Source organism: Cardiocondyla obscurior, linkage group LG22 (assembly GCF_019399895.1).
Source record: "Cardiocondyla obscurior isolate alpha-2009 linkage group LG22, Cobs3.1, whole genome shotgun sequence".
Classification (NCBI taxonomy): Eukaryota; Metazoa; Arthropoda; class Insecta; order Hymenoptera; family Formicidae; genus Cardiocondyla; species Cardiocondyla obscurior.
In genome coordinates, this window is record NC_091885.1 from 1,539,149 (window position 1) to 1,551,311 (window position 12,163).

Here is a 12,163-nt window from a genome sequence, read left to right on the forward strand (position 1 = left end):
CCCTTATAATCCTCTCTTGTAGCCCTTAGGCGGATATTGTAATTCTACCGCGAGATCACAATGTCCACGATCGTAGTTCTACAAAATGTTGACGGTAACCCTTCTAATTAATTGAGTGGATAAACGTTACACGGCAGCATAGTGTATTTAATTCAACGGTACGTTCTTATTTTCCATTAATCAAATACACAATAGAAATAATTACAGACCGGCCTGAATTAATTTAGCGTTGAAGCGAAAAGAAACCCGAGCATTAGAATATTAACTAATTTCGCATCACGGTTGGAAAATCATGCGGAGCTCGTGTTTCGCAATCTAGCTACGATTATCAGGTTAGATTATGACGTTCGCGATAGTATCTCGAGGTTAAAGCAGCAGTAATACACAGAGATAGCTATGAAATAGCTGTCACAGCGATTCTAAGCATTAGAACGCGGACGTTCGCTCCGCCGCAAGGCGATGTTCGAGGTAAAAAAAAAAAAAAAAAAGGAAAAAAGATTACGATGCCTCTCGATCAAACTCGTTTTTTTTTTCTTATCTTCCCCTTTACCTCCCGCATCGTTATAGAACAGAACGATCTTGTTCCACGTCACGTCCACCTATCCACGAGCCAGCCCTCCCGACATAGAAGACTGTCTACAGGTTTCGCTTCATTCATCTCGCCAATTTGTAAAGTCAACGGTATTAATCACAAGATCAAACGACGATTTAGGACGACTTTCTTCGATACCTCTCTACGTCCCACCCGCCTCAAGAGGAATTTGGCTTTAAAGCTTAATCCCTTAAGAGCCGCTCGAAACCAACCTACTCGATGCGAGGCCCTGTTAAGGCGGGCCGACTCGTTGAGAGGGTAGCTCGGATATTACGAACCCGCCCGCCCACCTCCCCTCTCTTCCCCACCTACCCCTCTGCGCTTTCTCGTGTCCTTTTACACCACCTGCCGCCAGCATTGGAGCATTAGTGCAACTCCGAGAGACAAGCTTTTATATTCCGGTAATGTAGCTTGCACCGCCCCGGTTCTTCGTTTAATGAAGTTAACTAGCATGACGCTCGACGTACTTGTTGTTGGTGAAGCGATTACAACCCGCTCACGCGCACGCGGGGTCTCAGGTTTTCTCCAATCGCATCCGGGAAAAATGAGCGCTCCGAGAAAGAAGGAAGGAAGGAAGGAAGGAAGGAAGGAAGGAGAGACCAGACGTCGGTTCGCAGTCTCGTTAAATTGCGACGTACACTTCGACGCATTTTTCGCAACGCTACTATCATTAGAAACGCTTGTAACCCTTAACCCTTCGAAATTGTTGCAAGTTTCCGATTTTTGCCCCTTTTTTTTTACGGAATTAGGGGAAGATTTAATATATTTAAAACGAAGAGATAAATTCCTCTCGTCAGATAGTAATTTTTTTTACCAGGTAATCGCGGATAAAAAAATGATGTTACGTTATCTTTAATGTTAAGCGAATATTTGAAAAATTAAATTATTCAAGTATTAAGGATATAAAGATAAAAATGATTTGTTTAAAGGAAAAATTATTGTCACGTCAGTAAGTACGCCTGATAAAAATTTAATCGTATTATTCGCCATTCTCGAACTTAATTTCCCGATTTCGTGACGTCGTCCTCGTCTCGTTTTGAAACGATTTGCACCGGCGTCTCGAACGCGATGAGCTCGTTTTCTGCAAGTGAGTAGGGCAATTTCGCATAGATCGATTTCTCTCGAAACGACGTGAAACCGATATGTGAGAAAATACGTACAGGGAATCTCAGACACATCGCAGTAGGGCTCGTTTATTTATGAGAGTATTCTTATTTTAATTTGAGTCGATTTCTACTCAATAAAAATTTTAATATGTCTGTAATTGAATTATAAGCAGTTTAAGAATAAAACAGGTTTTAACATTAAATGACCTATCTTTCTGCTCGTTTTTTTTTTTTTTTTTTTTTTTTATTAATCAGATCTGCTGGATAATTTTAAACTAAGTGGAATATTATCCGATCGACAAATTGAAAGATAACATGCAATCAAGTGGAGTGGGATGTCAAAAATATTTAAGAAAAAAATTATGCGATTTCTGGAACACCCCATAAATACACGTCGATGTCCAGAAAGTACGCCTGCGGCTGCATCGCCGCATATGCTTGAATTATGAAGGCGCGTTTGCCCGAGACTTTTACGGCGGATTTTATCCTACGTGGTTTATTGGCACGTACCTTATTGGCCGGGCCCTCTCACTTGGAACCGACAGCGATTAATTCTCTTTGCCTCCCCTGACCGGGCATGAATTTTATTTCAGACGATGACGCGATCATTGCGAATGCGTACGTACGACTGCATTCGCCACGGTGCGATTGAAAACCCGCCGCGTCATCCTTTATTCGTGCTAACGTCCTGACGCTAACATAATTTAGCATTACGGGGCATCGGGAAATGCGAGCGCAATTACGAAATCGCGAAAGTTAATAGCATTTGATGACTTGGCGGATCAAACATGCGTTGGATGTTTAAATAATTACAGAGAAAGTGCTGTTATCTTACCAGCAACTTGCGTGTGATTAATCGCACCCTAACACTGCATTATTTTTATGGAAATAAATTCGGTGCATTTATTATTAGATTGTTTTTCTACCGCTTATGATTATCGTAAATAAAATAGAATTTTAAAAAAGGAGAAGGAATTATTTAGAACTGGTTATTAACCTTACGCACATTTTTATCAAATTGGAATTTTTTTGATTGAAAATAAAGTCCGTTAATCGTAATTTTACTGTCTTTTTTTTTTTAATTCTAAGTCCATTTTTATATTTTTACGTCGTAAATTTTTTTCAGTTCTGTTAAATATTTAATTAAGATTGAAAATTAACTGTCCATCTATTAGAGTTATAATGCATATGAACCAAAATGTTATTAAAAAAAAAAAAAAAACTAATTTTAAATTAATCCCTCGTTTAATTCAGAGATAAAAAGTGACAGATTAAATCTACTGAATTCAGTAGCTATAAATTTTGATAATATTTATCGAAACTTTATCTAGATATTTTGATATGTAATTACGCATATAACATGTTGCTGCCTTATTAATATTCTAACATATCCATTATCATATACAACCCAGAATTTCTCGAAAAGCGAGGCAATACGAAAACATCCGTTAATATAATCGTAACATTCTCGTCTGTTCATGATTTCACGTAATTGTTGCTACGTCCTGGTAGCCCGCGGGTTGCGGTTCTATGCGCGAAAAATATTCTTTACGGACCGCGACATGATCGTTTCCCATACCTGTAGCTATATCGGTCTAAATTGCACCACCCGCGGCTCGAAAAAGTCAGTCGATGGCGAATAGAGAATCTTCGCCATTCGACATTCTCCATGCAAATCTTTGGCAGTTCTCCCAGCTCATACCAACCCCTTTCTCCCTTCTCCCCCCCTTCAAACCCCATTGGCCTGTCACTCTTTCATCCAGTAACTTCTCAAGTGTCTCGGGACGTATCGAAGTGCCCCGGGTTACTTTCTCGCGTCTCCTCGGGGATAGAAACTTCACAACCAGTCAACACACAAAGATCGCGAGTGGAAGGTCGACCGCCGCGAAAGTTTCGAGTGAATAGACGGAATATTTCGCAGCCGGAACTATCGGAGTCCGATTGCTTTATCGCAGTTTTCTCTATTGCGCTCGATATGATATGTATAAAAATCCACGGGAACATTGGAATAAGAAAAAAAATCCAGTTCTAACAAGCGATTCTAAAAGAATGCGTGCGAAGACACCCGGATCGTTTCGTTAAGATCCGACGTAACGGCCTCCTTCGCGAGGTCTGGTGGCTGCGCGTCCCTGGAGACGTCGTTTCCAGATGCCGCAGCCGGGAATATGCGTCGCGAGATATACTACGGCGAATATTTGCGAGGCTACGATTACGAGAGTCGAAGGCGATTCGATTTAACCGTCGGGAAACGGAGGGTAGCGGGAGAGACCCCGCGACTCCACGAATCGATTTTTCTCGGGCGCGTATCTGACCCCCGGGCTAACTTTTTTTTTTTCCCTCGAAATATGCTGATTATTCGAGCGCCAGTCACGTTTTTTGTGTTACATCGGGTGCCGCGATACGCTATCTCGCGCCGGAAAGACGGAAGGCGGAAATTTATTATTTCCCCGCGGTTACGACATTGTTATTTATGTCCGGCGGTTTGATTCTCGGGCCTTCTCAAAGTCGGCCGCGCGACGCCTCCTTATTTTCCGTGCAACATCGCGCGTTTAGACGCGGGGAAAATTTATGCGTGACGAATGATGATTCGCCGCTCACCCTCGTTCTGGTAACACGATCTCGTAAGCCGTCGATATTTCAGAGATTCGACTGTGCACTACTCCCTCGTCGAGTTCTCCCGTTTCGCGGATTCCCTAGATCCCGTGAGAAATCGCCGATTTTGAAACTGTCGTACATCTGGTTATCTCGTAGCAATTCCGTCCTAACGACACTCCGACAAATTCATTTTTCTGTCGTTCCTTTTCTATTTTTTTTCCCCTTTTTTTTTCTTTTTTTTTTCTTTCATTAATAGATCGACACTTATTTGCTTTGACCCCGGTTATCAATTATGTATGAACCGAATGATAACGCGAAAGAGAGCGTTTCGCGGGCCAGGCGAATTGATCACCTGTTGCTCAATCAAATACACGAAACAACGCTGTTAAAATTACGATTTATTCCTATTATATTCGTTTTCGCCGCCGGCCGAGGTAGAGTAAATATTTGCCGCCGATGGCAAATGCAGTTGCGGCTCGGCAACACGCAAATTTTGCGGAAATACATGCTCCGCCGAAGTGCTAGCCGGGCGTCGCTCGCGAAATCGCCGGAGCGGGGAAAAGTCAACAAAATCCCAAAGCTCGCCCGCGCCATTTGCATGTAAAGAAGCTACGCCGCGAGCCTTTTATCTATAACTTCGACCCTCTAAGAAAACAATCCCTTTATCGCCTATACGCGTAAGCGTCTCCTCGTAAAACAAGGGTGCCAAAGAGATCAGAAACCTTTTTTTTTTTTCGCGATCACCAACGCGAAAACCCTTCGCGGAAACCTGTTAAACAGAGAAAACGCGGTCTCTTCTTTCCCCACCCACCTCTTTCCTCCCCCCGTTTCCCCTCCCTGTTCGTGAAAGTATATCCTGAAATCTTACGATCGCGACGCGAGAGTGACATCAGAAGTAACGATAAAAGGATCCTCAGCGTACGAGCGAAACTAAAGGGATGGAAGTAAAACGAGCTATTTGAAACCGATCGTTCTATTGATTTCTCTCCATTATGTTTCACTCGAACGACACGGGGACGCGAGCTGATACGGATAAGACGGAGGATGGAGGGACGCGAGAGCGTGAGCCCGGAGAGACAAATCGTTACGATGTCTCGACGTTCTTCATATATCTCTGCCCGTCGTGTCGAAGTAATCCCCGGATATTACAACGGCGGTTGATTTTTCTATTCGATCGTCGAAAGTTTTCGTCGAGTCTTTACGTTATTTTATTTCGGTCAAATGATCGCCGAGAACAGCGTCAGTCGCGATTTCACGTCGAACTGACGAAATTATTTTATATTAATCAAAAATAGATGAAATATCTGCCTCGCGCGGAGATTAAGCGATCATTTCTAGTCGGACATTAACGCGACGGGGAATAGTTCGTTTTAAATCGCTGTGCAGTTTTATGGAAGTACCGTTTACACACGCGAAGCGTTGTGAGAAAAGTCCGCTCGATATATTTCTCGTCATGTCGCTGCAAACTTGAGTAAGTGCACAGTGTGTAACTTAATCTTACGTCTCGCGTCTTGTGTCTTGTCGAGCAAGAATCTCTGAGGAGTAAAAATCTCTTCTCGCGTGAAACTCTGATCTTACGATCGCGTTGCGGCGAGCATAAATCTAAATGTAACGGTAAAAAAAAAGGGAGGGAAGGGAGAAAGAAAAAAAAAGAAAGATTCGATGCGCGAATAGAGATAAAGCGGGTGAGAAAGGAAAAGGGCAGTAACGGCGCGAAGCGTCGTAAAAGGAAATTGTAAAAAAGAAGACGCTTATTCCCGGCAATAACTCGTCCACGTGCGCTCGGTCCATCATATTCGCGCCTTTACGCGCGCCGGCATTTGCGTGCATAGTCGAGCGATGTGCGGAAACCGCGGGATAAAGCAGAAAAGCCCGGGAATGAAAGAGCGCCGTGAAAGGGAACGAGGAAGTGCCGCGAGGAGAGACAAATTCACGCGAAATCACATCTTCGCGGGAAAAAAAAGGCGAGCAGCGACGACGATTGTCGTCTTGGTGGGTTGTCGCAGTCGCGTCGGCTTCTACGGTCGTACAATAGTCGTTTGCACGACCCTCGGACACGAGGAAGACGCGGATCGCCAGGTCGGCACAATAGCTTTACCGACGACTTTGTTGTCGCTGCCGACGCGGTCGACGTCGCGGCGCGTGTATTGTTTGTTGCCGCCGGTGGAAAAGCGCGCGGAGGACAAGACGGATATAGCCGAGGGGGTGGAAATGGCTGGCGCGAGTACCGCACGGAAAGTCTGCAGGCGATTTCTATTGTCGGCCCCCGCGAGAGCGCTCTCTCGGCCGCCGATATAATTGGCGCAGCCCGCGCGTCGGGATAACTCGGAACGATAACGAGGACAAAGAAGCGACGTCGCGGAAGAAGACAATAGAGGAGGAGGACCCTGAGAAAATCCCCGAGGTTGTCGAGCATCGGACCATCGCTCTTTCCTATCGAGCCACCCTCGCGTTTAATAGCACGCGAGTCGCGTTGAATTTGACAGAGACTGTCTGGGAGGATGAAAGAAATTGACGCGAGCGAAGCCAGAAATGTAACACTCAAAACGCACGAGGTATTAAATAATTATTATTGACTAATAACGAGCAGCTGGAAAAGCTAGATATCTAAACGTTTTTCGCCGCGTGCTAAGTTTCTGCTGCGCGTTCTGACCTATCCCGGGCTCGCCGATCGTCGCGGTAGTGTGAGCACGTGCGTGTATTAACATCTGGCAGCCTTCGCGTTCCAAGAATCCTAGTTCGCAAGGTGGAGGACGCGCGGGCGGCGGACGAAAAGAACCGGTTTGTCCGGCGAATTCGGCTGTCGACCGTCGCGGTAATATTAGTGCGTGCGTGTGTTTACATCGGCCGGCAGATCTCACGTTCCAATGTTCGCAAGGTGGAGGATGCGCGGGGGGCGGACGATAAGGACCAGTTTGCTCGAGGAATTCGACAGTCGAGCGAGCTTTGCGTAAGGTCAGCTCAACAACAGTAAACAAAGTACGCGGCGAAAAAGATTCTATTTAGATACGCGGTACACACCGGACAAAAATTATACGACCGATACTAGATAGATTTTGTTTCTTTTTCTTTGAATGGTAACTTTACTTTTTTAAGATAGCCGGGGAGAGAGAAATCTTAACAATTTCTTGATCAGATCACTTACCTTCTATTATTTCGAATGTTTTCAATAAACATGCGCTAATATACAATACATGACATCGTTACTATCGTGGTGTTTTTTTAATCGCGTTAAAAAAGCAATGCAGTTAAATCTCATTACGTTAAAGCGAATAAATCATGAAATGGTAATTAAATTCCCTACCCCGTTCATGTTAAGAGTACAACTTTTAATTTGACAGATAAAATAGACTATTAATTTATTCACTTAACTAATACTCCCGATTTACCGATAATTCGAAATTTCGAACAAAATCAGATTACGCTAAATTACTTTTTAATTCACCTTTCTGCAGCAGATGTTATTATCTCTTTCAGTAAATATGGGTTTGAAAAAGCGGAAAAGTTTGACTTTAATATAACAACGTCAACAGTTGCCGGAAATGCAAGGTTTGACAAAGTAAATTTAGTTTCAAACAAATTTCACATTTATATGTACCGATACAAAATATTTATACGTAACGATGTTATTTAAAATAATTACTGAATCAAAATCTTTAAATAATCCGATGGACAAATGTAAAATAATGATGAAGCAATTAAGAGAAATTTATTTCATCCCCCTTTTTTTTTTCAGTCTGCAATTTATCGACTATTCGAGCAACATTAATAATTATAAACGATCAATGTTATAAAAGAAAATTAAATTTAAAAAATTAATAAAACGTGAAAAGCGGGTCGGGTGCAATTGTGCGATTCCTCGGGTAATGTCTTTATGTTAGCGAATGACTGGCTTACCAAGCTCCAACAGGTTCATTGGTTTAAAATTTATTCGCGGATAGAGACGAGTAGATCAGAATACGCGAAAGTACTTGCCGACCACTAACTTCGCCCGCGAGTTCCGATTGCTCTTGTAATTGACGAGACTGTGAAAGATGGACTTTCTAAGAGCCACCCCGAGGCGTCGATGGTAATTGCAGTTTGATCGCGCCCTTACGACGAACTTTCACCCAGTTTGTGGGCCTTGTAATAAGTCTCAAGTTCGCAAGTAACTTTAACCTCAGATAGTTAAATGTGTAAAAATTACAGAGCTGTTTTTTTATTTTTTTTTTTTATTTTTTTTTGTCCAGTTTATAAAATATAACTTATGCCGTTTAAAAAAAGGCTCGCCGTATTAAATCTTAATTTATTAACGACAATGTGTAATAAAAAGTATTATCTCTGTGAGAAATTGAAGTTTAAGTATAAAAATGTATGTAAAATAATTTTAAAAACAGAAAGCTTATTTTTACACATTTTGTTCAAATACAAAAAAAAATATATGTAATGCTATTATTTTCTTTTTCGCTGATTTTTTTTTCAGTTCCTACATTTTGTGTAAATAAATAAATTTCTACGTCACATAAGCAACTCGATATGGAAAAATCGTTATTGAATCAGTTCAAATAAATTTTCCTACCATCTCTGTCGTACGAGAGAGCACCGTGGAAACGGAAGCAGGACAATCGCGAGAGTTGTTCGAAACTTCGTACGCCGCGTCGCCAACTTAGATTTAACTACGAGTTCACCCCAAGGATTAATGTAGCGCCGTCGTAATTACATGAAGAACGGGAGCGATGTGGGTCGGATCACGTGTACCTCGAAACAGGTCGAATTAATCTTCTTGCTCGCCCCGAGGCTGAACTTCACGCACGACTTGTGCATCGTTTCCTTTGACGCGTTCAATCTCCATCGAACATATCTTTTAATTGGGTATCGATCAGAGTCCCGGCGAACGTACGGCCTATTAAAATTCGCAAAGCTCCCAGCGTCATAGATATTATTTTGCAAACAATCGCTTTGTTTTTCTCGAAATAATGTTTTTCACGGATGTTTGCAGCGTTTTAGCGAATAACCACTCATTTTAATCAGTTTGATATATTTTTTTTTCCCCCCGTTATTTGAAACAAACAAATTTATCGGTCCGCGATATTACATATATGCATATCTCACAGAATCGTTTAGAGAAGGTGTAAAAAAAGAATATTGAAATATATAACCAAGAGAATTGAAGTCTAATCTATAGCGAATAAAAAAAAGAAGGATAAAAAAAAAAAGAATTGCATGATATTTATTCCAATTATGTAACACAATAAAATGAAACGAGAATCGCGCGATTTGTTTGAGTTCTTTTTTTTTTCTGGCAGATTCTTTCAAAAGATCCCCGCGCGGTATATTGAATTCTGTGATCCTATTCCTGATTGCATTGGCATTCCGGTGCATCTATCCATATCAGCGGGCTGCCTTGCGAGGGACGGAAAGATCTGTTTTCCGCAATGGGAAATGGGAACGGCGGCGTGGCCGACCAGTTTCAGTGGCTTCTCCTAACTTTCGATCCCGCGAGACCAGTCGCCGGATGCCCCCGGTCTGCGTTCCGCAGAGGGCTATCCGGATCTACTCCACGACACGTCCGATATATAATTGACGAGCCGCAAAGTTGTTCGCCTCGTATCAATGTAAAATAAAAAGACTCCGCCGCGCCCGGAATATTTTGACGTTTCCTCTATCGTGCGATATTTCGAACTAAATGTTATTTCCGTGTAACTAACCCCACGTACGTGTTGCCTCGTTCTTGCGATATATACATATTATTATTTGATTATTTTCATATCTAAGATCATACATCTTGTAGATGAATAACGGATGAAGTAGTCAAAAATTTTTGATCGATTATACTCGGCGCGCACGGACACGCCTGCATATACATGTACGTACGTATAAAAGGGCTCGAACAAATACAATTAAGCTCGCGTGAATATATGTATAAGAGCACGTGGGTTCAATGAACCCGTCGCACCGATGCTTTATCTTAAAATATTAAAAATTATATTACCTCACCCTCGGGGAAAAATTAATGCCAGCGATCTGGCGAGTAGCGAGTTCGTAAAAGTAGAACTTTAAATAATAAAACGCGCAAATATAACACGTGCCTATTAAGGTCTGTAGTTCAGATTTTATTTCAACTTTGTATTATTTAATACATTGTATTTCTATTATTTTTATTATTAGAAATTTGCTTGTCAGCTTGACGACTCGTTTTTAAACTTGTATCAACTCGCATCTTTTTTTTTTTGTATTTTATTTATTTGTGTAATATTGTCTACGTTTCTAAATTGCATAATCAGCCGCCTGTTTTAGACTTTCGAGCTTAATACTTAAAGATTCCTTCTTTCTGATTGCAGCGGAAAATCTACCGATGGGTTTCCCAATGATCACTCAAGCGCCGACAACGAAGGTAGTCGAAATGGGTCACAACGCGGTCCTTCTTTGCACCGCGGTTGGATCCCCGACACCTATCATCTCCTGGGTGCGAGATATGCTGCCTATCGACACGTCAAATCCACGATACACGGTTCTGGATTCCGGTAAGTAACCACCGGCTGTCGATCACCGCGGGATCGGGGCTTTATATCGTCGCTCGTTCGTCAAGACGTCGGTAGCGCGACGCGCGTCTCCGAAGGCGCTCGGCACGCGGTTTTCGGAGCGGGGCTTTATTGCAAAAAGTATCGCCGCGTGAAATGAACGACATTATCGCGGCGGGCAACGAACGTAGCACTTTATTCACGAGACAGGAAGTAGGCCGATAAAAGGCGCCAAGGCGACGCGGGGGCGAGTGGGCGAGAAATATATGGGGTACGTGAGCGATCGAACGATGACAAAGGCTATGAAAGATAGAAAGATTAAGGGTGTTTGGCGGGTACATAGGTAGGGTAACAATGGGGGCACCCCATCGGCGGCGCGCGACCAGTGGCGCATGTCATATCTCGTTGAGTGCCCGGGTGCGTAAGTCACTGTCAACTCGCGGCGGCGTTGATCGAGTGGTCACGCGATACGCGAACATCCAGAACATCCATCTCGTTTGCCGAGAGCGCACCTGGCCCCCCCCTTCTCCCCTTTTCCCCCTTGTTTCCCCATCAGCTCATTCGCACTCACCGTGGTGCACTTCGTGCCCGATCATACGCGCGTTCATAACCGGTGCACGCTCGATCGCCGTAAACCGTGCTTGTACTATTTCGTCCCGGCGCCTCTTGCTACGTGTTCAACGATCCGACTTCGGGATCCGCACGGTTACACCCCGCGTCTTTCGACTTCGACGGCGGCGCCGTTAAAAAAAAAAAAGAAAGAAAAAAAAAAAAAATATTCGTAAAACTCTCGTCGGATATATCAAATTCGCGCGAGTGGGATATATCTCTGATGACGATCTCATTTCGCGTCGCGCTTTTGCGCAATGGCTGCGAGAAGTACGATAATGTCGGCAATCAGAATGCTAGATGAGGGAATCAGCTTATACAGATATTATTAACGTTACGTTTCCTCGTTATTTATAATTTTAAATGAACGGCGAACGGAAGCGGGTGTGCGTGGCTCGCCGCGTCGCTGTGATCACCGTCGGCATTCGACACACACACACGACGCTACTTTGAAGATCTGTACGATGAGCGCTAATCTACGATCTTGCCGGGGCGAATGTAAAATGTTAAAGGGCTCTTTGTAAGCATAACTTCATGACAATTTACTACAAATGGTCATTTGCTTTTCGATAAAAATTCACGATAACGATCCATCTAAATACAGTGCTCAAAAATGATATTTGTCTGGCTCGCGAACGTGACTGCCGGCGGTTGAAAAACACGGTGGCTACTTTAAAGATCGGCAATATATTCGCGGGGGCATTAAATATGGACGTCGTGTAATTTCATAAAAATTTGCCCCACGAGTAGTTGTAAGTAAA

General features: G+C 43.1%; 1 protein-coding gene across 17 annotated transcripts in view; it reads left to right on the top strand.

Moving 5' to 3' along the window:
* The window catches only part of Lar (tyrosine-protein phosphatase Lar), a 403,675-nt gene that overhangs the window by 353,089 nt on the left and 38,423 nt on the right, over window positions 1-12,163 (top strand). For all 17 annotated transcript variants that reach the window (XM_070671186.1, XM_070671188.1, XM_070671201.1 and 14 more), the window contains one exon: window positions 10,614-10,796. In XM_070671186.1, the coding sequence (XP_070527287.1) occupies window positions 10,614-10,796 (183 nt within the window). The remainder of the gene's footprint in view (window positions 1-10,613; window positions 10,797-12,163) is intronic.